General features: G+C 54.1%; 7 protein-coding genes across 7 annotated transcripts; 5 read left to right on the top strand and 2 right to left on the bottom strand.

Moving 5' to 3' along the window:
- Positions 1-3,034: 3,034 nt before the first annotated feature.
- Positions 3,035-6,361, top strand: PG985_001328 (uncharacterized protein; the record flags this gene model as incomplete). Its single annotated transcript, XM_066821097.1, has 1 exon — positions 3,035-6,361. The coding sequence occupies one exon, from the start codon at positions 3,035-3,037 to the stop codon at positions 6,359-6,361; it is 3,327 nt and encodes a 1,108-aa protein (XP_066691976.1).
- A 1,849-nt stretch (positions 6,362-8,210) lies between these two features.
- On the top strand, positions 8,211-9,148 carry PG985_001327 (uncharacterized protein; the record flags this gene model as incomplete). The annotated part of the gene is made up of 2 exons (XM_066821096.1): positions 8,211-8,681; positions 8,762-9,148. The coding sequence occupies 2 exons, from the start codon at positions 8,211-8,213 to the stop codon at positions 9,146-9,148; spliced, it is 858 nt and encodes a 285-aa protein (XP_066691975.1).
- Positions 9,149-12,296: 3,148 nt separating this feature from the next.
- PG985_001326 (uncharacterized protein) lies at positions 12,297-14,448 on the top strand (the record flags this gene model as incomplete). Its single annotated transcript, XM_066821095.1, has 6 exons — positions 12,297-12,554; positions 12,643-12,924; positions 12,986-13,058; positions 13,115-13,599; positions 13,681-14,303; positions 14,373-14,448. The coding sequence occupies 6 exons, from the start codon at positions 12,297-12,299 to the stop codon at positions 14,446-14,448; spliced, it is 1,797 nt and encodes a 598-aa protein (XP_066691974.1).
- A 679-nt stretch (positions 14,449-15,127) lies between these two features.
- PG985_001325 (uncharacterized protein) lies at positions 15,128-18,419 on the top strand (the record flags this gene model as incomplete). The annotated part of the gene is made up of 3 exons (XM_066821094.1): positions 15,128-16,385; positions 16,451-16,689; positions 16,752-18,419. The coding sequence occupies 3 exons, from the start codon at positions 15,128-15,130 to the stop codon at positions 18,417-18,419; spliced, it is 3,165 nt and encodes a 1,054-aa protein (XP_066691973.1).
- Positions 18,420-18,945: 526 nt separating this feature from the next.
- On the top strand, positions 18,946-20,169 carry PG985_001324 (uncharacterized protein; the record flags this gene model as incomplete). The annotated part of the gene is made up of 1 exon (XM_066821093.1): positions 18,946-20,169. One exon carries the CDS (start codon positions 18,946-18,948, stop codon positions 20,167-20,169), a length of 1,224 nt encoding a protein of 407 aa, XP_066691972.1.
- Positions 20,170-20,381: 212 nt separating this feature from the next.
- PG985_001323 (isoprenoid synthase domain-containing protein) lies at positions 20,382-21,998 on the bottom strand (the record flags this gene model as incomplete). The annotated part of the gene is made up of 8 exons (XM_066821092.1): positions 20,382-20,457; positions 20,534-20,760; positions 20,829-20,862; positions 20,927-21,019; positions 21,091-21,247; positions 21,317-21,585; positions 21,641-21,706; positions 21,766-21,998. 8 exons carry the CDS (start codon positions 21,996-21,998, stop codon positions 20,382-20,384), a joined length of 1,155 nt encoding a protein of 384 aa, XP_066691971.1.
- A 3,075-nt stretch (positions 21,999-25,073) lies between these two features.
- Positions 25,074-25,956, bottom strand: PG985_001322 (emopamil-binding protein-like; the record flags this gene model as incomplete). The annotated part of the gene is made up of 2 exons (XM_066821091.1): positions 25,074-25,457; positions 25,555-25,956. The coding sequence occupies 2 exons, from the start codon at positions 25,954-25,956 to the stop codon at positions 25,074-25,076; spliced, it is 786 nt and encodes a 261-aa protein (XP_066691970.1).
- Between the last annotated feature and the right edge of the window lie 372 nt (positions 25,957-26,328).

Below are 26,328 nucleotides of genomic sequence, written 5' to 3'. Positions count from 1 at the left end.
ATGATCCAATGGGTGACGATGGACTGAAGGGAAATGAGATCCAACTGGAGAGGGAAGTAGGCAAACAAACAAAACAAAAATGAGTCGTAGCATTGCCCCAAGTCAAACGGGTTTTATCTCATGTGCCTGTCGACCTGACCTTCTCTTGTCCTTCTCTGCTTCTGTGCAGGGTGAAATAGCCTCGAAATGGATCCCTGCCTGGATGTTGCTGCTAGCGTCAATTTCGCAGTTGACGGGCCGTCCTATGGCTGGATTGGGGATACATCAGATGTACCTCGAGCCAGCCATCGGCATGTACCTCCAGCACTGTACCTGTCAGTCAGTGAGTGAATGGGATGCTTTCGTACCTAAACTGGCAACCCCGTTCCCTTTTCCTTGTGACCGTCTTTTCTTCTCTTCGTTTTTTCTCCCCTGGCTGTTCCTGTCCCTTTCTCTCTTCTCTTCCCTTCCCCTCCCACTCGTTTCCTTCATGGCTTCTGTCTGTTATATGTTCCTGCGTTCTGTGGTGCGCTGGCTTCCGTTGTTCTTCGACTGAACCTTCCAACGGAGTTTAGCGCGAACTACAGTACTTTACGGGCTCGATCCCAGTATTGGGATTGCCAATGATAGGGTTTACAACAGCACCTTCAAGCAGCGAAAGGGAAAGAGAGAAATGGGAAAAATCGCAGCAGGAAATGTCTCCCAGGTACGGATCATCGCCCTTCTCCGGGGAGAATGAATGAAAGAGACTGCTCGCTGGCTGGCCCTCGAAGTTTGCCGCAGACACAGACGGCACTTGTTTCGAAAGAATGACACCAAAATGGGAATGTGGACGGACGGATTGGGTTCGACCAGTCGCCCCGCAAATTCCATGAGCATTCACACGCAACACGGTTCAATCCAGCCAACTCGGCATCTATCAGTGTATCATGAGTTCACCTTCCTGGCAGCTTCTATTTCTCATGTCCAAAGAGGACTGCCTCCCATCCAGCCATCATTTCCGTCAGAATGTCCTCCCAGCGAGGTCGAGTCAGACGTGGGAGCCGGCAAGGGTGATAAGACGACGTTATTCTGCTGGAACCAACTACTTGGGCACTAGCTCCATGGATCAGATCACCTCCATCCGCCTTCATCATTGGTCACTTTGTTTTTGGCGGCGACATACACACCCGGATTGACCGCATTAAGGGATGCACAGCTTGTTGTTGCTGTCAGCATGCTCCAGCCCGCCCTGCAGCGTCCCCGTGGCTTCGGGGATCAAATCATCTGCGAGTTTTACATGGATTGGCTCAAGCCTTTTTGTCTGGAGAGAGTGTTGATCGCCTCGATGGGCTTTTGTGTGCCTGGCAATGTCGGATCCCACAATCGAACCTTCACAGAAACGACGATTCAAGCACAGCCCCATGCACAAACGTGGTAACTGAAAAGGGCGGCCCATGCTGCTTATGCTGCGACAGTCTACAGAGATGTCATGGAGACCCAAGCGTATTGGACCAAAGATGTGCTACCAACTGGGCAAAAGAGTTCGGCGCCAATTCCTACTTGAGGGGGACAACTTCCATACACTGCCAACCGCAAGCCTCGTTCCTATGTAAGTGCGACCGACACAAGCAGATTTCGACACGGCATGCCACTTACAGGATGGACCGCATCTCTCGAATATCACGATCCCCTGTTAAATATGGACATTTCGAGGTCGCCCAGGGATTGGATTACCGTACCGTTCACAAATCCATGGACTGACTGACAGCCTCGACACATCCTGATTGATGGCTTGTTTGGGGATCTGAATCAATCTCGCACCATTGACCCTACATACTGGAATCTGCCCACTTAGAGTGGAAATTTACCTAGGCAGGTCCTAGCCTACAAGCGCAAGCTGGCATTTTCAGCCGACTTGGAGCAATCAGTTAAGTAGCCCATCGCAAGCGTGCATGGCGCCTTTTCCTTCCTATCATGATTGGAGTCATTTTTCTCTCGTCATTCCGGTGGTTGAATCCCTTCTCAAACCGCCATTAATGAACTGACTTGTTCTGTTGTTGACACCAGCTCTTTTGCTGGGGCATTGCATTGAAAGGTAAAAGTGGACAAAGGTGGGCTTAGAAGTCGGACAAGAGCTTGGTCCGAGCCATATTTCCTCTTTTTTCCCCTTGTCCCTTCGAACTTGTTAGCAACTTTTCGGTTATGGCAGAAGTCTCCTTTCGCTGGTTTTCTACCAGAAGTAGCGCAGTAGCTACTTAGAGCACTATCATTTCAGTTGCGGCCGACAGGCCTCAAATCTCGCTTGGTGTTTCCACTTATAATACGCTAAGCCCCTTATGGCTTAGAGTCTCTTGGCGTCAGACAGTTGCTCTGATTTCCGAGAAAGCGAGAGAGAGAAAGCTGCCAAATCACCTCCCCCCAAAGCAAACCAATGCTGGAGCGCGCCTAACGTTTAGGTGAGACCTTTTCGTTGTCCTCGCTCAATTCCCATCTCCTGTTACCCTGGCCCGGCTGATATACTTTGGAGATATATCGAATCGAGAGGCTTGTCTCGTGCCACCACCCGTTGATTGCCCAGTTTTTTTTCGGAGTCGGCATACGCGGTGCTGCCGTTGTCGGTGTTTCCTTCCATCAATCGTTGTCCTTCTGTCACTGCCATTGAAGTCTGCTTCGGAGGCGGCGCCCTGAGAAAATCTTCCCGCGGCGGACGTAGCAGCAACAGCAGCAGACGCAGCAGCGCGCGCGGCCGACACACCAGCACCAGCCCACTGCAAAGCAGCACGTTCCCTCTCTCTTCCTCTTCCACCTTTTCCCCAAGTGCCGTTGGCCGACCCAAACCCCCCAGCCCCAAACCTGCTACCTCCTTCAATTCAATCTCTTGCATCGGTCAGTAGTCACCCATAGACCCGCGACAGACGCGACTCTTGCATCGCGACGTGTCACTGCTCATCCATTTTTTGTTGGGTTTCCATCTGAATGGTCGTGTCGCTATCTAATTCTAGTTGTTTTTTGTAATTACTGACGTCGCTTCCACTCGCAGTCTGATGGGTTCCCATTGGCAACTCCATCAGTCATGACCTCTTGGATGAATGAGGCAGCAGCCGTACCGAACCACAATGGCAACAACGGCTTCCCACACATGAACGATCCGAATAACCTCGGGGGAGGCGCGAACATGATGGATCCAGCGGCCTTCATGGCCAATCCAGCTCAGTTCAACCCGGCGGCTGCTGGCCAATTCGCGAACCCCCAGCAGATGGCCTCGGCGATGCAGAACGGCCCGATGCGCAATGCGTCGCCATCCTTCCAGAATCCCGTCTATCAAACCAACCCCGTCGTGCCTTCCAAGCGACCCCGGCCCAGAGAAGACAGCATGGGCGCGTCGCCTCGACAGAACCCCGGCATGTTACCGACCTCACGCGCCGACACGCCTCAACAATCACCTTATTTGGGTTTTCAGCCTAACGCGATGCAGCAACAGCAGGCACAGCAACAGCACGCCGTCGGCCAGCCCCAACAGTATCCTCACTTGCAGCCTAACGGATCGGGAACCGCGTCGCCGTCCCCTGTCATGGCCGGTAACCAAATACGGCCCGGAAGCGTGCCTCAACGCGTCAACACCGCTTCGCCGCATCCGTTTTCGCCCGCCTCGGGGCAGTTCGGCCCCCAAGCATCTCCGGTTCCATCAGAACATGGCGGGACCCCCCAACCTAATCCCTATATGCAAAACCAGAACTTCCCACAAGGCTTCAGCCAAAGCTACACGCCATCGCCATCGCCGGCTAGGCCGCCATCGGGTCAGAATCCCATGGGCCAGCAGATGATGCCGCAGCAGATGGGCCAAGTTGGACACATGGGGCAGATGGGGCATATGGGCCAGATGCCTCAGATGCCGCAAATGGGCCAGATGGGCCAGCCAATGCCTCAAATGCATCCTAGCCAGATGGCCCAAATGCAACAAATGCAGCAAATGCAGCAGCAGATGGCGGCCCAGCACGCCGGACGGGGAGCCATGGACCCGGCGCAACAACAGAAGATGATGTACCAGATGCGTCTTCAGCAACAGCTTCAGCAAGGCAACATGCATATGGCTGCTCAGATGCAGGCGCAAAATATGGGTCAAGGTCGCGGTATGATGTCCAACCATAGCAACAGTAGTAACAAACCGCCCATGCCCATGGCCAACGGACAAATGCCTCCTGGTGCCGTTCAGTCGCAACAGTCCCAGATGGCCAGGCAGAATCCGGACAGCTTCATGAAGAACTTAGTCAGCTTCATGAACATGCAAAGGCTTCCCCTGGAGACGAACCCGCAGATTGATGGCCGCCCGGTCAACCTACTTCAGCTCTTCTTAGTCATGGGCAAGTTTGGATCCTACAGAGCAGTCATGTCACGCAACGCATGGGGCCAAGTTGCTGCTGCCGTGGGCTTTCCTGCCCAGTTCCCATCCGCGCCTTCGCAGATCAAGGCGATATACGAAAAGAACCTACTGAAGTTTGAGGAGGCATGGAACAAACAGAAAGGCCGCAACCAACAAATGGCAACTCCAGCTGGTATGCCAACTGCGCCAGGTCCAGGTACGCCACAGAGGATGGGCGCGCAAGGGCAAATGCCACAAGGTCAGCAACACCAACCAGTGCAGCCGCCTGGGCAGCCGCCGCAGATGCAGCCCTCCCACCAGACGCCAGTGAAGACGCCTTCGATGCAACAAGCCAACGTCAATGGCTTCCCGACACCCCAGCAAGGTCAAATGTCGCAGCAGCCCCCCGTTGCTGCGCCAGGGCACTTGCGCAATAGTCTTTCCAGGAGTGTTGATACAACGCCAGTTGCAGGAGACTTCCCGATGCCGTCGCCATCATCTACCGGCAAAGCAGGAAGCGTATCTATGCCCACACCTCACGTTCAACACGACCAAGCCCAGGTTGCTACCGGTCCGACCTTGTCCTTTCCAGCCCCGCTCGCATCTCAGTCCGATGAGTATATGCCAAATAAAATGGAGCGAATGAACAATGCTTTTGGTGGCTTCGAACTTGGCATCATCGCACAAGTCGGCGCTGAATTGGAGCAATGGAGGCCAGACGTGCCCCCGCCGTTGGAACTTGGCCAGATCGATGTGCATGCCCTGATCAAAAGCCTTCAATGTGGCATTCGCGGCGAGGTGCGCTTGGCTCTGGACACTCTCGGCACTGTCACACACGAATCGTGGCGCCACCCCAATCTGATGCTGGACCTTCGTGGGTGTGATGACCTGGTTGAGTCACTAATTGACTGCGCCGAAGAGCAAGCAGACGAACTTGCCGATGCATCAAAACCGATATCCGACGAGATTGACCTCCCTTCGTACGAAGACGTTTTGCGGCTGTGTCGGATGGACCAGTATAGCGTAAAGAAGATCTCCATGTTCGGGGATGCCGAAAGTGAACTGGAACACGCTGCCGACCGCCTAATAGCCATCACCACAATACTTCGTAACCTCTCATTCCACGAACCAAATCAACCTATTCTAGCAGACGAGACCGTGGTCAAGTTTCTTTGCAGTACCATTCGCTCCTTGGGCACACTGGACAACTTATTGCGGTCGCCGAAGAATACTTTGGATTTCATGAAAGATGTCATCGTCTTGCTGTCCAATATCGCGGGTGCTCTGGAGTTGCCAGGCAAGGAGCAAGCATTTTGCCTTCTACAGCTTTTGTTAGCTTTCGCGCCCAGTCCAGCCCCTTCCATGACTGGCGACAATATTGTGTTTGCGCCCTTTGAACCGGCCGTGCACCCCTACTTGCCTCATGCCGTGGACTCACTTGCCAAATTACTGGCACGCGACGAGCCCAACCGGAGTCACTACAAGATCATTTTTGCCGCCGATGCGTCTTCGTCTCCGTCATGCGAACTGCTCACGCGGACGTTTGCGCTGGCGATCTGTTCCATTCCAGACCAGAACAAGGAAAGCCGGCCAGCCAATCTTCCCTCGTTCATCGAAGCCCGAAAACCTGTCATCATGCAAGGGTTGCTCGCAGCAGATATCATTGCTTCTCTGGCTCCCGGGTACGAAAGTGGGGTCACGCGAGCCTGGCTATCGTCAGGAGAAGGATTCGCGCAGAACCTGTTCAGGCTCGTGCGAACTCTCTGCACCCAAGCCGAGCCGATACCGCCACCGACTACGCGGGGGGCCCGGGCGGCCCAACCCCGTGAAGACACGGATGTATTACACATCATCACATGGGGTGTGTCGACCTTGAGGAGGCTGAGCGAGAAAGCACGAGATCCCAACGATCCCCGTAGCATACCACCGAATGCATTGCCGACCAAGGAGAGTCTTTTCGGTGCTCTCCAGAGCCTCAAGAGCCCCAAGTGGACTGCTTTGCTAAATCAATTAAGCTCATACGCGGGGTTGGAAGGTTAGTCGGGATTCTGTTGACGCGTAGGGAGCTAGTTGGGAGCAAGGTAAAGGAGTTGTCTATCGTATATATTGGACTATACCGACTTGGTGGACTGGACTGCCTGTGTAGATTATGGCTTACGGGCTTACGGACTTACGGGACATGGCATAGTGGCGTGACTTGGAGCGAGTTAGTGGCGTCTTAGAAATATTGTTTATTGATTGGTTATTCACTATGATTATATGTTTGGGAGACCGTGCTATCTGTTTCCGTGTTTGCTAAGTCCTGGAGCGGGATTGCACCACATACCCAATATCGAAGCAACAGCCGCGATAGTCTTATCAGATCCGACTCGTCGCAGTTTTATATAATGTATTCGTATATTCGACTGAAAGAAAAAAAAAAAAAAGTTAATTTTGACCCAACTTGAAATGCCGTACTCAACGCTGTTTAGGACGGAACCTGATGGTATTCTTTTTTTTTTTTTTTTTTTTTCCTTCTTCTCTCTGATCAAGATACCGAGTGTCTCAACCCGCGTTTTGACCAGCAGAATTCGGGCATGCAACTCGTCATTCCCGGGTTCCGAGAATTTTTGAGGGGTGAAGCAAAACGAAACAGAAAGCTGTCAAGTCTCAAGCCAAGGTCTACCTGGCGAGTTTGCGACGGACCCTCGCTACCTTTTTAAGCCTTGGAAGAAAAACGAAAAACTCCCAAATCAGGTTGACAGGTCGGGGCTAAAACAAAGCAGAACTTCACTGCCCTCTGGAGACATGTGGCTGACAATCTTGAAGGTCGCATCTTGACGTCAGTTGTTCATCTCATCAATATCCAATTTCCGGGCTGCGATATGAGCCCAGAAATTAACCATACTCCATCTTGCAACCCAAGGTTACTGCGAACTTGCCGAAGGACTCCACGAGGCAGATCACGAGGGAACGCACGGCCTGGAGAAAAAGAGGGAGATGCGTGGCTGCCCAGGACCAAAGAATGGGAGACTCAGAGAGAGGGAGAGAAGGGAGATGCCGTTTGCCGGCAGCCGCCGAACTTCCAGAATGCCCCTCTTAATGCGTGCCTGCCTGAGCTGCGTGTCGAACGCCTGCTTTCATGGCACGACGTGATGATGGGCGGTCAATTAGTCTTCGGCAGAGGCGCTTGAAACGTGCCAGGGAGAAAACAATGGGGGCCTTTGCCTACTTTTTTTTTCTTCCCAAGGCCTTGAAGGCTTCCTGTCGTGCGCGACGAGTGTGCGAATCCAGGGTCGTCGTGATCTTCAGGGGTGGTCACGGATGGCGGGGCTTCCAAAGTTTGCTGGGGTTTGATACACAGCCGATCCACCGTCAATCCTTCCCATTCTCGGCCTCAACTCCATGCGGCATCGCGAACGGCGGGCTGTGTCTGGCTGTCGCTGGAATCCACCGCAGGCCTCCGAAACGTCGACTGTGTCCAACCGCTCGGAATTGGACGTCATCCCAACTCTGCTTTTTGGGGCCGGCAAGGGTAGTTGGCGTGTGGATGGAGGACGAGCGCTGCACTTGAAATAGTTTGCCACCCAATCACCAATGCTCCATCGGGTATCGGGTGGATGGCATGGCACATGGAAATGCCATGGGGAGAGGGCGCTTTCTGCATGCATATCCACAAAGGGTCCGTGACTGCTGCTGCTGTGTGACTGTGACATGTAACAGTATATCTCCCCTTCCCTCTTTACTTATCCAACAAGAACCGTTCGTTCTGTTGTTTTGTCCATCAACCAAACTTCAGATGATACCACACCGAACTCGATAGTCGTTCGTTCTCTTTTCTTTTTCCCATATTCTTAATTCTCTTCTTCTTGGAGTGTCCAGCGTTTGATCACGCTGTACTACTTTCAACATGGCTGGCCTTTTAACTGGAGTTGGTGATAGCTTGGGCGGAGCGCTCGGAGGTATTGGTCAGGATGTGGGCAACTTGCTAGGCGGCGGTGGAGGTGCAGGCACCTCCGCTGCGCCTGCGGCGACAGCTTCAGAGACAGCAGCGCCCTCCAAGGAGACGAAGCCGGCGAGCCCCCCACCGGCAGACAAGACTACCTCTTCTCCCGCTGCGACGGCGGAACCGCAGAAGACGACCGCGAAGCTGCCCGGCGGTACTGATACCCCGGGCGCCATTGTCAACCCAGCAAAGCCAGGCGAAGACGATAAGGAACCCGCACCGCCGGCACCGTCCACCACCAAGGATACTGCCGCTCCCAAGCCCACGGAACCCACGGAGCCCAAGGAGCCAAAGGAGCCCGCGAAGCCCACGGAGAAGGAGCCAGAACCAACCACCAAGCCCCAGACGAGCGCCCCGACTACTCTTCAAACCAGCGTTCTGCCTACTACTACCTCACCCCCACCCCAGGACCCTGTGTCCAGCATCATCAACACTGCCCTGCCAGAGACCACCAGCTTGGTCGCCGCTCCTTCGAGCTCTGGCGCCGTCACTCCTCCCCCACCAACGGCCTCGCCCAGGCCCAGAACGGGGGCGCGCCGCCCCAGAGCGGCGGCTTCCCCATGGGGGCCACCATCGGCATCGCCGTGGCGGGCGGCGTTGGCGCGCTCGCCCTCGTCGTCACGTCCATTGTGCTGCTCCGCCGTCACTGGCGCCGCCGCCGCGAGGGCGACAACGAGCAGCTCAAGCAGCTCGACAACATGTACGAGCAGGGCAAGCCGACCGGCTTCGAGTCGATGCCGAACGAGAAGGAGAGGTGGCAGCGCGGCCTGGAGCAGTACCACAACGGCGGCGCCACTGACAACTTCACTACCGCCGGCACTACTACGAACGCATACCGTTAGTAGTAGAAGGTCGATCGATCATCCATGTGCTCGTTCGCCTGAAACGCTGCCTGTCTGCCTGTACGTTAAGGAAAGAAGACGCTATTTAATGAAGAGCCCTCGCCGTCGGAGGGGTCGCTTGCCGAGGCAGGAGTTGCGAGGATATACTCAATAAGCCCGCAGGCTTATGAAGTCTTGACGAAGAAGGGCAGATATCCCCGTACCCATATATAGCATGATGAAAAATGCATGTACCATACACCCATATACCCCGGGGCACGACACCTTAAGTCGTGCTCACGTCGATCTAACTGTGTAAAATCTACTTACGAACATACTACATACCTTATATATACCCATCACCAATTACAAATTGTCACTTTTGCACATACCCATCCAAGCGACTCAATCTTGGCCTTGTGATGCTTTCGTTCAGTAGGTCTGTTTTGCTGCTTGATTATTAAGTTCGTCTGGAGACTCAACCATGCTTCTTCATTCATCAATTGTAACGCGTCAGTACCGATTACCGATCACAAGAGATCTCCAAGTGCTGCCATGTGAGAACTCACTGGGAACATTTTCTAAACTGGAGTATCTGGAACCGGAGGATGAAACGAAGGGATTCAGCAAAATTTGACTTATGCTGGCTGTGGATCAAGCATCTGATGCCAAAGAACCCCGTTCTCGATGGATCAAGATGATACGCAAGATGCTCTTGAACTGCGGAGAAGTAGACGAGCAAATTGCCAGTTTGGTCAAATGGCCCATGCATGTAGACTGGAAAAGCTACGCCGATGATTTCATCCAGACTGGGTTGCAGCGCGGTGCCTTACTGGAAGGGAATAGGATGACGCTTTTTTCCGTATTAAAGTTATGGCAGGCGCGACCTACAATAATATTTGTTCTTCCGATTTCATGGATAATTCTCAAGAACCATCCTCAGCTACTTACCGCCAAAAAGTATCCCATTCTAAAAATAGTGCGTACCAACTGAGAAAAAGACGAACAAAAGACCTCGCTATTCTGGCCCGAAAGAAAAGGGTGTCATGGCGACTACAAGTTTGCCATGCTTCAGCCAAGACATCCAAGAGCTAATCGGTCGTGCCAGAACCTGCAGCCACGCCCCCGATGCAAGGCCGATCGATCCGATACGCCTCCCAGATGGCTCGCGCCTCGTGTATCGCGCAACTTGCGCTGGTCGGCTATAGGCGGAAATCACAACAGCGAGAAGATCCTTCTGCAGCTCGAGGTCCAAAACCGAGATGGGCTGCAGTGCTGTCGCTAGGCTAGTCACACTTGGCTGGTCATGGCGAAACTTTTTCGCGCAAAAACTCGAACCTTGCCAACTCTGTTTACTGCGTCTCGCTGTCGGGTGACTTTGACTCCTTCCTCCCGAATTGATTCGAGCATATATCTGAGCGATGCCAAGGGGGGCTCTACCGCGACCTGGGCGTTCGGTGTCAGTCTCGGGGAGAAAAGAATCAGGGGTAGCAGCAGGCTCTCTGTCCGATCTGAAGCTTGCCGCCGATGTACGCCCTGACAAGACGATTGATTCTTTTCCGGCCCGCCAAGTCGACAGCCACACCCGAAGAAATCTGCACCGATTGACGGCCCTCGTTCCGGAAGCAGCGCCGGACTGTCACTTGTGTCAGTCAGGTGCATATGCACATTTCACAGTAGCCCAAACTGAAGTATTGGCGTTCAGATCGAACCAGCTGGGCTATTTTGATGCAAAGAAAAACCCCCGCTATTTGCACCTAAGGACCGGATACACAGTCGGTCTCATCGCTATCTCGAAGAAGTCAGCGAAGGGTCGATGACGTCCCTTTGGACCTCAGTTCTCGCCGAACCCTTTCGCAGGCCCTGAATTCGATGCCCTCAATTGCCAAGGTGTACTCTTGGAGCTATTTACAGTCATCAAAGCTCCCTTGGTCCATCTTGGCAGCACGGGTCCAGATCCTCAAAGTGGTCTCACCGGCCTGCTCCTGTCTCTTGACTCGGGTGTGGACGACGCATATAGCCTCTAGCTCCTGGAGGTATGATGATATCTACCATTTTCTTATTTCTTGTGGGCGTGGCGCCTGTCACTTCGATTCCCCTTTCGGGTCACCTTTGTCTTGGCTGCCTACCAATATCCTATTTCGGTGCTAGACGAAGGCATGCAGAACAGCCGAGGAGAAAGTGTTCAGATCCTGCCTCGACCCCCAAGACCATGCCAAGCAGTCAGGGGACACTCTCTCCAGTCATGTACGTTCATTCGTATGTTAGACAAGCTTTCGCGGGCTTCGCAGTAGAGGTCAAAGGTCGTATGCCTCTTCTCAGTCCGTGGAGATACTCATCGCACAGCAATGTCATCTTCTTTCTCTTTCGCATCCTCTCTGGGGGTACTTCTTTTTTCATACGCAGCAACATGTTCCAAGAAGGACTCCTGGATTTCAAGATAAGCGAAGCCACAAGAACGTACTTACCATGTCTTGATCGCCGAGCGGCTGAGGCGTAGGCATGATAGTTTATTCCAGGTTTTTTACCCAAGAGGTTCTTTGGTTTCCGAAACCACACAAACATGTTTCTTTGCTCTCAGAGAACAGGATCAGACAGCCCCTTCGGCCCGTGCCAGCTTGAATTGGTGGATATTCAGTGCGCGATGATGTCGACTGAGGCCAAACAATAACAAGCTTATCAATTTGGTTCGTCCCGACTTTTCAGCAGCAAAACAACGGTACGTGGTGCGTGGGCTCCGCCGATTCATGAGACGGTCCGTTCTTCCCAGGCTGTCTCTTGATCAGACGGATCAAGAATGCATTACATCCTGAAACTATGCCTCTTAGGGAACCCAACATGACTTTTCATAGTTCAACAAAGTATCGAACTTGATATGAAGCTTGCGACTTAGATCCTCCGACTTGGTCGTGTAAGTTGATATCTCGTACATCATGCCATACCACCCCGACTGTAATGAGGATGGGGGCCAGATGAGCCTAGACTGGTCGTCATAAGCAGCTCGGTCTTCTTATATATGTTGAACTGCTGCCATTCAAGACTTTTCCCCCCTCATTTTTCCCTAAGCTTTCTCTCTTTTTACTCCGAGGCACAGGCGCCACAGGCTTGAGAAGACCAACTGGACGAGTCTAAGGAAGAAGAACCGTAAACTTGGATGAAACTTTCAAACATGGCTGTCCCTCCAGACCAAATTCAAGTGGCACCGCCCGGTCTCATGACGGATGCGGAGCTCCACGCCGCCGTCCTCAAGGCCAACACCACTGTGGGCGGCAACTCTGCCTTTCACAACTTCAACAACGACTTCGCCCATGTTAGTGACCCAGCTGAGAGACGCCGGCTCGCCCTGGCCGAAATTGACAAGGCACCCTTTGGCTGGTACCACGTCCGCGCTTGCGCCATCGCCGGGATCGGCTTCTACACGGATTCGGTGCGTGTTCAGGATACCCATACCCATACGGCGTGTCTTAGGAGACCGTCCCTCTAGCTGACAATGACTACTCTTCTCTGTCCCACAGTACGATATCTTCACCATCGGCTTGGTGACTTCTATGTTGGGCATAGTTTACTTTGGGGGGACCTTGCCGGCTGAGTCTGATACGGCCATCAAAGCTGCCACTTTCGCCGGTGTCATCATCGGCCAAGTCAGTTTCGGCATCCTCTCCGACGTGGTCGGACGCAAGTCCATGTATGGCCTCGAGCTCATAATCATCATCGTCGTGACCCTCGCTCAGGCCTTGTCCTCCAACTCGCCTGCCATGAGCATTGTTGGTCTGATGATCTTCTGGAGAGTCATCATGGTGAGCCCCACCCCGTATCATACTTTCCCAGGGCAGTCTTACTTACTTGTATCTCATCAAGGGCATCGGTATTGGAGGGGACTATCCCCTGTCCGCGACCATCACTTCGGAATTTGCCACAACGAAGTGGAGAGGTAAGTCACGCGTCTGTCACTTATGTATCCCATACCAGATGCTCACCTAAAGATAGGATTCATGATGAATGCGGTCTTCGCCATGCAGGGAATTGGTCAGCTTTCAGCCGCTCTGCTGCTCCTCGTGGTCACGATCGGTTTCAAGAACTCCCTCGTGGGGGCGACGACCCACACCATCTGCTCCAGTTCCTATGGATGTACCTCGGCCGTCGACAAGATGTGGCGCATCATGATCGGCATGGGCGCTGTGCCCGGCTGCGTCGCGCTCTACTTCCGGCTCACCATGCCCGAGACCCCCCGGTACACGTTTGTCGTCGCCGCCCGGAATGCCCCCAATATGGTCGAAGACCCCGAGGCACTCCAGAGAGGCAAATGGCCTCAGGCGGAGGCGAACGAAGCCGGCCGCGTCCCTAACCTGCTGCCTGTGTCTGTCGCTGAGCCCGAACCGCCCAAGGCCAGCTGGGCAGACTTTGGCCATCACTACAGCAAGTGGAAGAACCTAAAGGTCATCCTCGGTACTGCTCTATCGTGGTTCTGTATTGTGAGTCTATATGCATCCCGTCGCACGCCCCCTCCCCCCTATCTTGCAATCTCGTGTGTTGGCTAACCCCATCTGGAAAAGAATGTTGGCTCCTACGGCGTTTGGTTGAACAATCCCATCATCCTCAATTCCATTGGCTGGAGCGGCAACTCCAACATGTACCAGCACTTCTACGATACCGCCGTGGGTAACATCATTCTGGTCCTGGCCGGCGCCGTGCCAGGCTACTGGGTGTCGGCCGCCATCATCGACACTGTCGGGCGCAAGCCGGTGCAGTTGTTCGGCTTCTTGATGCTGACCCTGACCTTCTGCATCATGGGCTTCAGCTTCTGGAACCTGTCGGGCAGTGCGCTCATGGTGCTCTACACCATTACGCAGTTCTTCTTCAACGCGGGGCCCAACTCGACCACCTTCATCATCCCGGCCGAGGTCTTCCCTACCCGTTACCGCGCCACCAGCCACGGCGTCTCGGCCGCCACGGGCAAGGTGGGCGCCATTCTGGCCCAGTGCGTCTTCGGCCCCCTGCGGGTCATCGGCGCCGACGAAGAGAAGGCCAAGACCGACCCCCGCTGGAGCACCCCCTGGCTGCCGCACATTATCCAGATCTTCGCCCTCTTCATGCTCGCCGGCTTCTTCACCACCCTGCTCCTCCCCGAGTCGGCCAGGAAGACGCTCGAGGAGCTCGGTTCGGATGACGAGCAGCCGTAAGTACCACCTCCAAACCCACAACTACCCAAGCAAACTACATACTTACCATTGCATCTTGTTTATAGTACACCTCCATCCCCAACCAGTTCTTCGCAGACCGAGAAGGGCCCGCATGAACATCGCAGCTCCAGGTCCCTCTAAATCCATTCTCTTACACACAGTCGATGGTACAGTCATGCATATCATTTGTCTCTCTTTCTTTCTCTCTCTTTTATCTCTTGGTGTATTTGAAAAAGTTTACATGTACCATCATTATATGTATCAGAAAAGCGCTCCTTCGAAGCAAATCCTGTTCATGTTACAACCCACGGCGTCGAGAGGTTCCAGGGGTCGGACGCATGAACTGAATAGAGAGAGCCATGGATAAAGGCGCTCTTGTTTATTTTTTCTAGGGGCTTCTTTATACTTTTCATGTATGGAACGGGCCAGACTCTGGCGTAGAGAAGTCACCACTATCCTTTTGAGAAGGATATTTTACCCTGTACACTACTAGTTATACACTTCCCAAAACACGAACCATTTGAGCTCTACGATGCTTCCTCTTGCACTTCCATGTAGCTCGTATTGTCCATGTGAGCATACGAAGGCCTTAGTATGCCAGTCCTTTCAATATTGATTGTGGCAATCAGTTTGGGACGTAGTTTCTGCCAAAATTGGCTCTTCGCAAATGCCTGAAGGTAATGATATGTTCCATGAGTCAGAATAGTTGGGCAAACACCAATCCATATGGCTGACTTGGATGGCTGATCCTACGGAGCAAGCATTAGAACCGATCGTTCTCCTCGCAGTTGTCTACATATAAATTGTGTAACAGTACTCTATGGTCGCTGCGGGGACTCTCTACTCATTCACACCATTACCGCCACGTCGTGGTTCTCTCCCCCATCCCACACTTTCTGAGTACAGATCCGAACACGTCGCTTCTTACTCGGATAGGCGTCTTTCAGTCACCAACATTGATGCAATGGGGTCAAAGGCCAAGCCTTCCCAGGATGAGCTTGGTAAAGCCCAAGCCGTTCATAGGTTTCCCTCAAGGCCTGCGTATGGTAGAAATGCATTCTCCACTGGCCCTCATAGCCTGCTGGCAAATTACTTTGCGATCGATTTCTTGAAGGGCTCCAAGAAGACGTGGAAGCGGTACAACTTCAAGGTCCACCATACGGATGACAAGAACGACGTGCCTAAGGGCTTCAAGCTACAGCAGATCATCAAGCAGGCTGTCCGCAGTCTGGGAGTCGAAGATGACAAGTATGCATCCGACTTCAAGAGTCAGCTCATCGTCTTGGAAGGTACGCCGCTCAAGAAGCGCGAAGTCATTGAGCACTTCACCAACGACCAGGGCCGCGCCAAACCGTATCGCGTCCAGCTTATAAGCGAGACCGATATCGTCTTCGATGGTCTGAAGGACTTCACCGCGAAGCAGGCACTGTCTGCCACGGACCTCTTCAACCCCTATACCCGTTTCGCAGACGTTCTCGACGCCTGCGGCATCGTTCTCGGTCACAAGGCCCGCAGCGATATTGGCATCAACTCCTTGAGAAGTGGGCGTTTCTTCCGTTTTGAACCCCCCAGTAATCGCTTTGATATGGCGGGAATACCCGAAACACTGATGATGCTGATTCGAGGATATTTCCAGAGCGTCCGTCCGGCTTCGGCATCTACTTCCCCTTTCCTTCTCAATGCCAACGTGGCTTACGGCGTTTTCAGACAGCCTGAGGAGCTGGGTCGAGTCATAAAGACCCGGAACCAGTTCCAAAGCCAGGCCAGGTACTTCGAGTATCTTGCTGACATCAACCGCCAGTTGGCAAAGGCCAAAATTCTCTATTCCGCCCCGACACTGGGCTCTAGTTCTATCAAGAAGCGCAACAAAGTCATGTTGGGGCTTGCGGACCAGAACCGAAGAACTGGAGGCACACCTAGTGCCCATCCTCCACGATTTGCCGGGGGCGCCCGATTCGGTGGTCCCAAGCATGTCGCTTTCTTCCTCGATGGCAGTGGTAACATGAGCAGTAGTCTTCAGGCGTGGTACGGCAACACGAGCGATCATTACATCAGCGTGTACGACTATTTCCACAAGCGTAGGTCCTCCTGAATGCCGGCTGTACCGTGGACAATGAACTTTGATGACTAACATATTCCGTAGAATTCGGGAAACGTCTTAACATAAACTTGCCACTTATCGATATCGGCACGCCAAAGAAACCCATCTTCGTGCCTGCGGAGTTGTGCAAGATCAAGCCAGGCCAGCTAATTGCGTCGAAACTGGACCGCGCTGGCTCACAAGCCATGATTAACTTTGCATGCAAGGGGCCTGGTGAAAACCAGGGCTATATTAAGAACATGGGCCGTCAAGTACTGCAGTTGGACAATAATAGGACGCTGGTAAGTCAGGCCCCACCTGAATGTCTTACGCAGAACTCGACTCAACGGTTTTCACGGCACAGGAACACTTCGGCCTCGAAGTTGCAAAGAACCTTCAACAGGTTCAGGGTCGGCTTTTACGCCCTCCTACTGTGAGCTATCAGTCTGACCGCGCGTCCCTCGAGCAAGTTGGCGGCTGTGGATGGTATCGATCAAGTGGGAAGTCTGGCGCCGGAAAGTTCGTCAAGCCTAGCAAGGAACAGATCAAATGGATGTATATTCATTTTTACAAGTCGCAGCCTCAAAAAAGCGATATCGATCCGCTTAGGAATGCCCTTGATAAGTTTGGAACTCATCTGACGAAAGAGATGGGACTCAACATGAGTGTTTCGCCCGACGGTGGCATTCCAACTCACGGGCACAACGAGCAAGAGCAAATCAAGATGCTAAGGCGGATGTTCGACAATCCACCACAGGGAAGGTCTTTGCCGGAGTATGTCTTAGTTGTCCTTCCTACAGACAGCGCCACTCTATATCGGGAAATCAAGCTCATGGGAGATATTCGATTCGGGTTTCACACGGTGTGCATCGTAAAGGAGAAGCTCTTCAGACCGCTCACCGAAGATAAGAAGAAACGAGATCGAGAGCTTTCTATCTGGGATGGGTTGGGTTTCAAACTCAATCTCAAGGCTGGCGGTAATAACCATCGGCTTACTGGTGAAAATGTGCCTCTGCTCATTCAACACGGCAAGACCATGTTCGTCGGCTACGATGTTACGCATCCTACCAACTTCGATTCGGACGACGAGGAAACAGCGAATCCTCAGGACTCCACAGGCGAGGAACAGTCTGTGGACAGCAAGATGGGTAGCCTGAAGCTCGAACCTCAGGGTGCTCATGATAGGCGTCTGCCTCCCTCGCAGATTGCTCTCGTGGCGAGCCTGGATAAGGACCTGGGTCAATGGCCCGCCGTGACTTGGACAAACCCGGGGAACAAGGAATTGCTTGGCGCGGAGCTGTACCACCATTTCCAGGGCCGGCTGAAGCTTTACTATGAGCGGAACAAGCAGACACTCCCAGACAGCGTTGTCATTTATCGTGACGGGGTTTCTGAAGGACAGTATGAGCAGGTGACCGGAATTGAGCTACCCCGGATTAAAAAGGCATGCGAGGACGTCTGTAAGAAATACGGGAAGGGTTCCATTGCAATCACTCTCGTCGTCGCAGTCAAGCGCCACCAAACACGATTCTATCCCAAAGACAGCAAAGACAGAAGAATCGCCGACGATAAGGGCAATCCTAAGCCCGGGACTATTGTGGACAACACCGTGACCGTCAAGAGCCACTGGGATTTCTACCTGCAATCCCACGCGGCAATCAAGGGTGAGTACGATCGTGTTTCTGTCAACCTGAACGAAGCCTCAACTAATTCATTGGTGTGGGATCATATAGGTACCGCCCGTCCCGCCCACTACACGGTCCTACACGACGAGATCTTCCGGGCTCGGTACAAGAACGACGCGGCCGACCAGCTCGAGCAGGTGACGCACTGCATCAGCTACGCGTTCGGGCGGGCCACCAAGGCCGTCAGCCTGTGTACGCCGGCCAAATACGCCGACATGGCGTGCACGCGGGCGCGAAAGCACATGTGGGAGCTTTACGAGGGAGATCCCGAGGCACAGGTTGATCAGAACGAGGTGCTTGGACGCAGCGTGCATGAGAAACTCAAAGACACCATGTACTACATCTGAGGGGGTGGAGGAGTGAGAGATGGGGCCGGATCGGCCGGTGGCCCAGAGACGTCGAGATCACGCTCGTTACACGGAAAGAGAATCGGAAGAGTGTACTTGGTAGTAGACGATGGTTGCACAATATGCAGTTCGATATTGGTAGTAGCTGCCCCAGCTGCCCGGATTGGCCCAAGTGAAGGCGAAACTAGGCTGCTTACTAGTAGCGGGGACTAACCCCTGCTGCAGAAGGAACGACCGACTAACTGGAAGTAGCTTAACGCGATGATGGTCAGTATGATTCATACCAATTCACCATGCACCCAGATCTGCCCAAGATACCTCTGATTTGATATGATACAGTATAGGGAGGGCTTTCTGCCATGGATGCGATAAATATTCTGGCTCGCCCGCCAGTAATGACCCGATCAAAACATCCTCAACTCGCATTACAAAGGCCAGGCTGACCGTCTCCCACCTCAACCTAACAATTACACATATGCTAGACTGCAAAAGCGGCACCTCGTCTCCAGCTCAGCCACTGCACGCAATGACCCTATCCTCCCCTTACCCCATGCCGGCGGGGCTCTCCCCTATACCAGAGGAGCAGCTCGATCTGCGGCCTGACGCCCAAGTCGACCACGACCTGCTGCACCCGAGGCCAGTGTCGGACGAGAAGAATGTCTGGCTGTTCTGGGACACGGGCTTCGCCCAGATGCACGGCTACGCGCAGCGCAACGTGCGTACCTGGCACCGGCGCTTCTCGCGGCAGGGCTGGGTCGTACGGGTGCTCGACCGCGTGCCGGGCTCACCTCTGAATGTCGAGAACTTCCTGGACGTGGCTGACCCAACCGTGTTCCCGCGCGCCTTTCGCGACGGCACCCTCGCCGGCGCCTACGGTGCCCAGCACACGTCGGACCTCGTGCGCTGGCCGCTGCTGCTGCGGCATGGCGGCGTCTACGTCGACGTGGGGCTGATGCCCATCGGCGACCTGGACCGGCTGTGGAGCGAGACGGTGGGCGACCCTGCCTCCCCGCTCGAGGTCCTGACCTTCGCCATGGACGGGCGCCACCTCACCAACTACTTTCTGGCATCGGGGCGCGACAACGCGCTCTTCCTGCGGTGCCACCGGCTGCTGCTGGAGCTGTGGGCCGCCGACGGGGGCAAGACGACGACGGACGGCATGCGCGACAGCCCGCTGCTGCGCGATATCCCCCAGCTGCGCACGACGACGGGGTTCGAGGAGGGCGGGCGCACCTACAGCCCGGCCGAGGTCAGCGACATGCTGGCCGACTACATCATCCAGGGCCAGGCCGCGCTGCTGGTCATGGGCCTGGTGGACGACGAGGACGGCTGGGACGGCCCGCGCTACGTCCGCGAGCACGTCTGGGCGAGCGAGTACATGGAGTCGTCGCAGCTGGTCAACCAGCTCACGGCGTGGAACGGCGCCAAGGCGTTCGAGCTCATGTCGCTGCCGGTGCCCCGCGAGGGTGAGGCGGAGAGCCCCGAGCAACAGCAGGCGCGGGAGATCGTCGAGGGATGCCTGCAGCGGAGCTTCGCGTTCAAGCTGGCGCACGGAATCATCATCCGCGTACTGGGGCCTACGCTCGGGTCGCTGTGGAGGGCGAATGAGGGCTCCGACGATGTGCCGGGGACGTATGCGCACTGGCTGAGGTACGGCATGCTGCACTGGAGGCAGAAGAGTCTTCCCGAGAGATGCGGGTTCAATCTCGATGAGCCTTTCAAGCGAGGTCCGCTACTAAGGGACGCATAAATACGCTTTCATTGAGAGCATCTATGAAACGAGATATGAAAGGAGATAGACTAGAGCGATTTGACCATTCTTTACAAGGCAATACTTCTCGTCTCTGGCGAAGAAAAAGTGAAAGATGATAACACGAGAAGAAAGAATGGTCTCGGGGCGTTGGGTGGTATCCTGTCTTGCAATGCCCTTATTTAGAACAAGAGCCACCCCCGGAGCCTTCTTCACTGTCCCAGCCTCAGGCTGATGCTTCCGTCCGGCAGCATGTGGTCTTCGAGACCGTATCGTTTGACATGCAAACTGGCGGATACAGTTAGCTATTCTTGCTGTCCATCAACCATGACGAGACTGTCTACTTTCGGGATGGGGATCTTACCTCCACTCCAGACTGCCAACGTTGAAGGAACGCATCGCGTCAATGGCCCCGGCCGCCGCAGAGCGCGCATTGCCGGTCGCGGGCGTATCCGCCAGGATCACTTTGGCCTGGTGATCGAAATCCTGGACGAGGCCCTTGACGCGGGCAACGCACTCGGCGACGCTGGCGTCGACGCTGTCCAGATCATGCGCGCGCAGGATGACGGAGTTCAGGTATTCGCCAGTTTCCTGCTTGTCCATCAGCTTCCCTCTGCCCGTTTGCTTGGTCGCGTGCAGTAATGACAATCAAAACTTACAAATTCTCTCTTCGCCGAAACGAGGTCGTTGACTCTGGTCGATTGTGTCAGCCGAGCCCCTGTCTAGGGGGTCTAAGCGCAGTCTCGAGCAGACTTACAGGAAGTTGATAGCCACCGCTATCCTTTTCAGCTCCGCCCATCGGGGGCATTTGCCTAAGTCGCCATTTCCAACAGAAGCCAACTTGTGAAGCCTGTGTAAACGTTCATCAGTTGTTGATGATTGCTTGGCAAAGTTTATCGGAGAGCAGGCGCGTGCACTTACCCAGACACGACCAAGAAGAAGCCGCTTCCGTTAACCGACGCGCGCATGGACATGTACCGATCAAAAGTCGGCATCTTGCCGGTGCCTCGCATCTTTGCCTCGAGCTCTGTGCCTCCGAGGTAGATGAACAGCTCATCCAGGAGCAGCTGCCGGGAGTCTGTGGGTACGGGTCAGCCACGCAGCACGAAAACTCTTTCCAGTGCCGCCATCATCGCCAAGCACTTACCGCGGTTGAACATCTGGCACAGACGCGCCGCAATCGGCTTGAACGAGGCGACCAATGGGTACTGCAAGGACTCCTGTGAGACATCGCGAGGCCCATGATGATCAGTCAGCCCGAGCATGCTGCTCCACACATCCTTGGCTTCGGCACGGAAGCTGAGGGCAGCTGCCGCGTCGGCGACCAGCTTGTCGGTGTACCCCTCGATGACCCATGCCCAGAGCACCAAATGGGCCAGGAAGTTCAAGGTATCGAAGTCGGCGTCCGGCCAGCAGCTGCGTGCTTATTAGCGAGTCGCTGCGAGGATGGCTGATGCAGTTTTGTACTCACTGGGCGGTGAAATGGGCCACATTGGCGTCGATCAGCGACTCGCGATGCTGGGGCTTCAGAGCAAACCTTTGCATTGCAGGAGCTAAGTAAGCACTGCGCGTATAGAATGGCCAGACCGGACTTACTTCTCGAGGCCGCTCAGGACTGCCTGTTGGAGCCTGCCTAGCGCCGGGTTCACGTCCTGGGGCCAGTGTTGGAAGAGGGGGCGCAAGTCGGGGACGGTCAGCGTCCGGCCGGCCAAGGTCTCCTTGACCTCGTCGAAGCTGGGGCGCTCCGTTCGTCCCACCTCGGATACCTGGGGCGCCTTGGCAAAGGCTTTGACTGGGGTGTGAAGTCGGTAGGTAGGTGGCGCCTCCATCGTGAGTTGGCTTGGCTTGTGGAGAGGGTGTATTGGAGAAGAGAGGTCAGCGGAGGGCAACGCTAAATATGCGTTCTTCTGGAATACACAAGTAAGTGGCGTTTTCTTATCAGCGGTAACACTACATCTAGAAATGAGCGGTAGCTTCTCCGATCTCTCTTGAAAGAGGGGTCCAGGTGGTTACGATACACATGAGGTCTGGTAAGAGTGTGCTGTTCCGGCCCCCCACGGGCAATGAGTTCTTCAGGATAGTAGCACCCGTCGGTAACTTGGGACTCGGTCATCTCCCAGGGGTCCAGTATAGAGAGGGGGTGGGTGGCTGTTGATTGAGTGTTGATCCTCGGCCTTTTCTTCGTCCCTTCGAAACCACTGCAAACGGGTTTCACGTAGCCTCTCCTAGTCATCGGATATGTGGCATCGGGTGTCCCAGCCAACGTGCATATTCGATACGGCTTTGATATCGTGGTGTAGCTGACTTTCACCATACAAGGACCCCTGTTTCGACACATCTAGCCCAAGTTAGTTTTGGCTGCAGATAGCCTGCCGCTTAGTACAACTGCTGTCCCATAGCGCTGGGCCCAATCGAATGTCGATAGTCCTACCCACTACCACGATTTAGGTAGACTATTCGCTGTCTGGATCAAAGGGCCTCAGTGTGCGTGTTTACGAGGAACAGGGGTGTTGGCGAATTGCATAGAAGTTCGCCTCCAGATCATTGGAACCTTGGGGAGCCTTGCAGAGAAGTCCGATCAAGCAGCCTGACAAGACTTCCGATCGTTGATCGACCCGCCCCGCTTCTATGTATTAGGCGAACGGCTCGCCAGTTCTTCTCCCAATGCTGGGCTGTCAGGGGAACTGATTTGGAGCCGTGCTCGTATCGCGTACTATGTCGGAACAAGCGATGTCTCGGCTAACGATGTTGGGCGGACAAAATATGAGCCCGGATAGCGTATCCGGAAGTGCCGAGTTACTGTTGCATTTCACCACTTCGTCAAACAGCAGACAAGGTCTCGGGCCGGGTGTGCTACATAACAGCCTAACACGGACCTGAAATGAGGGCGTTTTACTCAACTGCGTCAGCGTTGGTTGGTGGTTACTCTATCACCTTGGTGTGTACTACCCATACATCTCGTCACCGATGCCCGGTTTTCGGCTATCTGTCTACGGCCAATATCTGCTCGAAGTAATCGACGTCAGGTCACCACAAGCCCGAGACCGAGGTGACGTTATAGACCATGTTGGGGGCTCGTCCTACAGATAGTACGACATACATCTCAACAATGGCACGGCAAGCGAGGGATATCTCTGAGATAGCGCATAGATCGCCCCTGATAGAACGTAACAGCATCGATACAGGCGCACTATTATTCCCTTTTGTTTTCAAACTCAAGCAGAAACAATACTCATTTCCGTCCAATCCAGGCCAGAAGTCTTTTCCCATTTGGTTCCCTCACATGTGCTCATGCCAACCTCAAGAGGCTCACATAGTTTCCTGATTCCTCTTCACCAGAGCAATGTTCGCGGTCCCGATTTGATAGCAGATGGTCAAAATAGGCCCGTTGCAGGCTGTGTGGAAACTGCCGGCAAGTTCGGTACTGTCGTAGGTCTGGGGTCAGCGGGCTTCTTCTTGATCGCTTTACTTGGTTGGCCTTGACGGCAGCCAATACACATGATTTATCATAACTCACCCGTCATCGAGCCTATGCTGAATCTCCAGCGTCCACGAGTTGGAGTTTTCACTCTCCAACACCACGAAGGTATACCCGGGGTTGGTGCAGTAAAAGCGCTCCGAGGGGTACTCGGACAGCGCGTCGCTGTCGCAGATCATCGAGTGTTCAAGAGCGAGAAGTGCACAGTCGTCGGCGCGCCGGCTACGTTGGTCCGCACGAAATCACTAACAATGATTTGCTCGATGGGCCCCTCGTTGGTGGCGGGCACAGGAGAAGCCGTGATCCCGGCTGCCGCGAGTGCGACGAGTGCTCCTGTGGTGAACTTCATATTGATGTGCTGTTTAAGGGGAAGTCAATAAGTGGTGGTGCGGAATATGAGATGGCAGGACAGCTAGGTATTGAGAAAGACGACGTGCTGTAGCGGCGGGACGACGACATTGTATTCCTGGCTTTTCAATCTTAGAGAACATCTCGTATCGAGGAAACTGATAAAACTCGTATCGAGGAAACGTGTGATGCAGGTGGTGCTTGACGCATGCACTGCCCTGCACTACTCCCTTGACATGCATTCGTTCAGGCGAATATACCCCATTTACGGCAGTATATTCCTTTTCAAAGGTCGAGAGCATGCAGGCCGCGCCGTCAATGCACCGTCTAATCTATTTTTTCCGTCCACGCAGGAGAAGGGGAGGTGTTGACTTGCAGCTCACCGTCGCGGTTTGCTTGGGCCTTGCATGCAATGCAACATGGCGGTGGTCCCCGGATAAATGGCATCAGGGAATAAACTGCGGAGAAAACACCACGTTGCAGGCGTTTCTGACTCTCTTCGAGCAGACACGAACTTGATATATATGTACAAGCAAGTGAGGGGTCAAAAACAGAACGTTACAACGGTGATGTGAACGAAAAAGCAACGAGTTCGTCCTGACAACCGGTCCCAATTCTGTGTTTGGGGGTGTTGTGGGGACGAATTGGGCAATATCATCGCCTAGTATAGATCTTGGCTATGCACGTCGCATATGAGGAAAAACAGAGCAAAAAACGGGTATGTCAAAAGAGAACATGGCTGCTGTGTTCTTAGACCTAATCCTGACTATGTAAAGCCAACATCGACGTGCTCAATATCTTCGTGTTGAAGGCAGTGGTGGCCTGTCCGTCCTGGTCAAAATGACCCCACGAGATAGTTGATATTCCTCCGAAAAGGGTGTGGATAAGCAATCGAACGGTTGCCGGTCCAGACCCTTTTAGGCTCCTATATCAGCTCCCAAGTCCGTGTTGCATCAACTGGCAGACTGGCGATATTTCGGTAGTTGGTCAGCAACCTTGTGTAGACCACAAGTATGCTGCTAGTTATATGTTTTCCACCACTTACAGACCTCTCAGCCGTACCGAAATAGGTATCGTCTTATCTCGACTTCCTAGAGCTGGTTGACGATGACGATGACGATTTGCTCCTGGACGACTCGGGCTTGAACGGCTTGCTCTTGCCCAAGAACGCATCGTTGATCTCGTTCGCGGAAACCCAGATGGCGTAAATGGGGATGACAACCCAGAGCATGTTGAAGAAGACCAGGTAGACCCATAGGTACATGAAGTTGCTCGCGTCAAGGTTGTGGTTCCTCGTCAGCCACTCCGGGCAGAAGGTAATGAAGCCGCCGTAGAGCTCCATGGTAGCGACAATGATGACGAGAATGTTGGTTCGGGGGTCCTTCTTGGCGATGCCGTAGCAGATGAGGCAAGCCAGCGGGCCGGCCACCAAGACGGTCAGGAGCTCGAGGCTGATTACGGACTATGAAGCAAAGGAGGAGTAAAAGTTAGCTATGCGTATTCTTGCTTGTTTTTGCCTTGTTTTCTGGGGGGCCCAAGGGGTTGGGAAGGAGACATACCAGATCCGCGCCGGCCCATCGTCGGTCGGCCTTGGCGTATACCATCCAGAGCTGGGCAAAGGGGCTGTCGCCGCCCGCCTGGGGGCCGTAGGCGCGATCAGTGTAGCCGAGGAAGTTGTGCGCCGTGGGGGCCAGCGCCAGCTTGTTCCGGACCTGCGACATGGGCAGGTAGCTGAAGAAGCAGTGGTAGAGGAAGCTCCCCTCGAGGATGAAATGGATCAGCGCATCGAATGCGTGCCAGATGAAGAGCCCGCGCCAGACCATAGACGTCGAGCGCGACAGCACCTTCCGTGATGCGGCGTATGCGACGGCCAAGATGGCGAGTGTGGATGCCAGCGAAATGAGCGTGGTCTTGTCGAAGATGTCGGCCGGGAGCGAGCCCCGGAAGGGTTTTGAGGCCATGATCTTGTGCGTAATACGTGCCCAGGTAGCTGGGCAACACAGGTCAGTTCAATTGGGAAGTTGTTGGAGTGGTGGTGGTCGGTCTTCCTCGTCTTCGAGCTGGATTTGTCTCGGGCTGTTTTTTCTAAGGGTCCATGCATGTCTCAAGCTCGATCGGTGGGGTCGACATCAAATTCATGCCAAGGATCGCCCACCTGTCAGTCTTCACAATCAATGCCTAGCTAGCATCCATGGCATTGGCGCTGCTTATTTCTTTTTTATACTACATCCTCACCGCGATATACCTGCTGGGTATCATAGCATAATTATCATTGTTTCCTTTGCGAAGCACTTGGGCGAGAAAGGATATCAGACCTGCAAAGGCTAAAAAGG

The sequence above is a fragment of the Apiospora marii genome (genome assembly GCF_038362585.1).
Source record: "Apiospora marii strain CBS 49790 chromosome Unknown utg000001l_segment0_segment0, whole genome shotgun sequence".
Lineage (NCBI taxonomy): Eukaryota > Fungi > Ascomycota > Sordariomycetes > Amphisphaeriales > Apiosporaceae > Apiospora > Apiospora marii.
The sequence above is the reverse complement of the archived record's forward strand: the minus strand, read 5'-3'. Positions and strand labels throughout refer to the sequence as shown.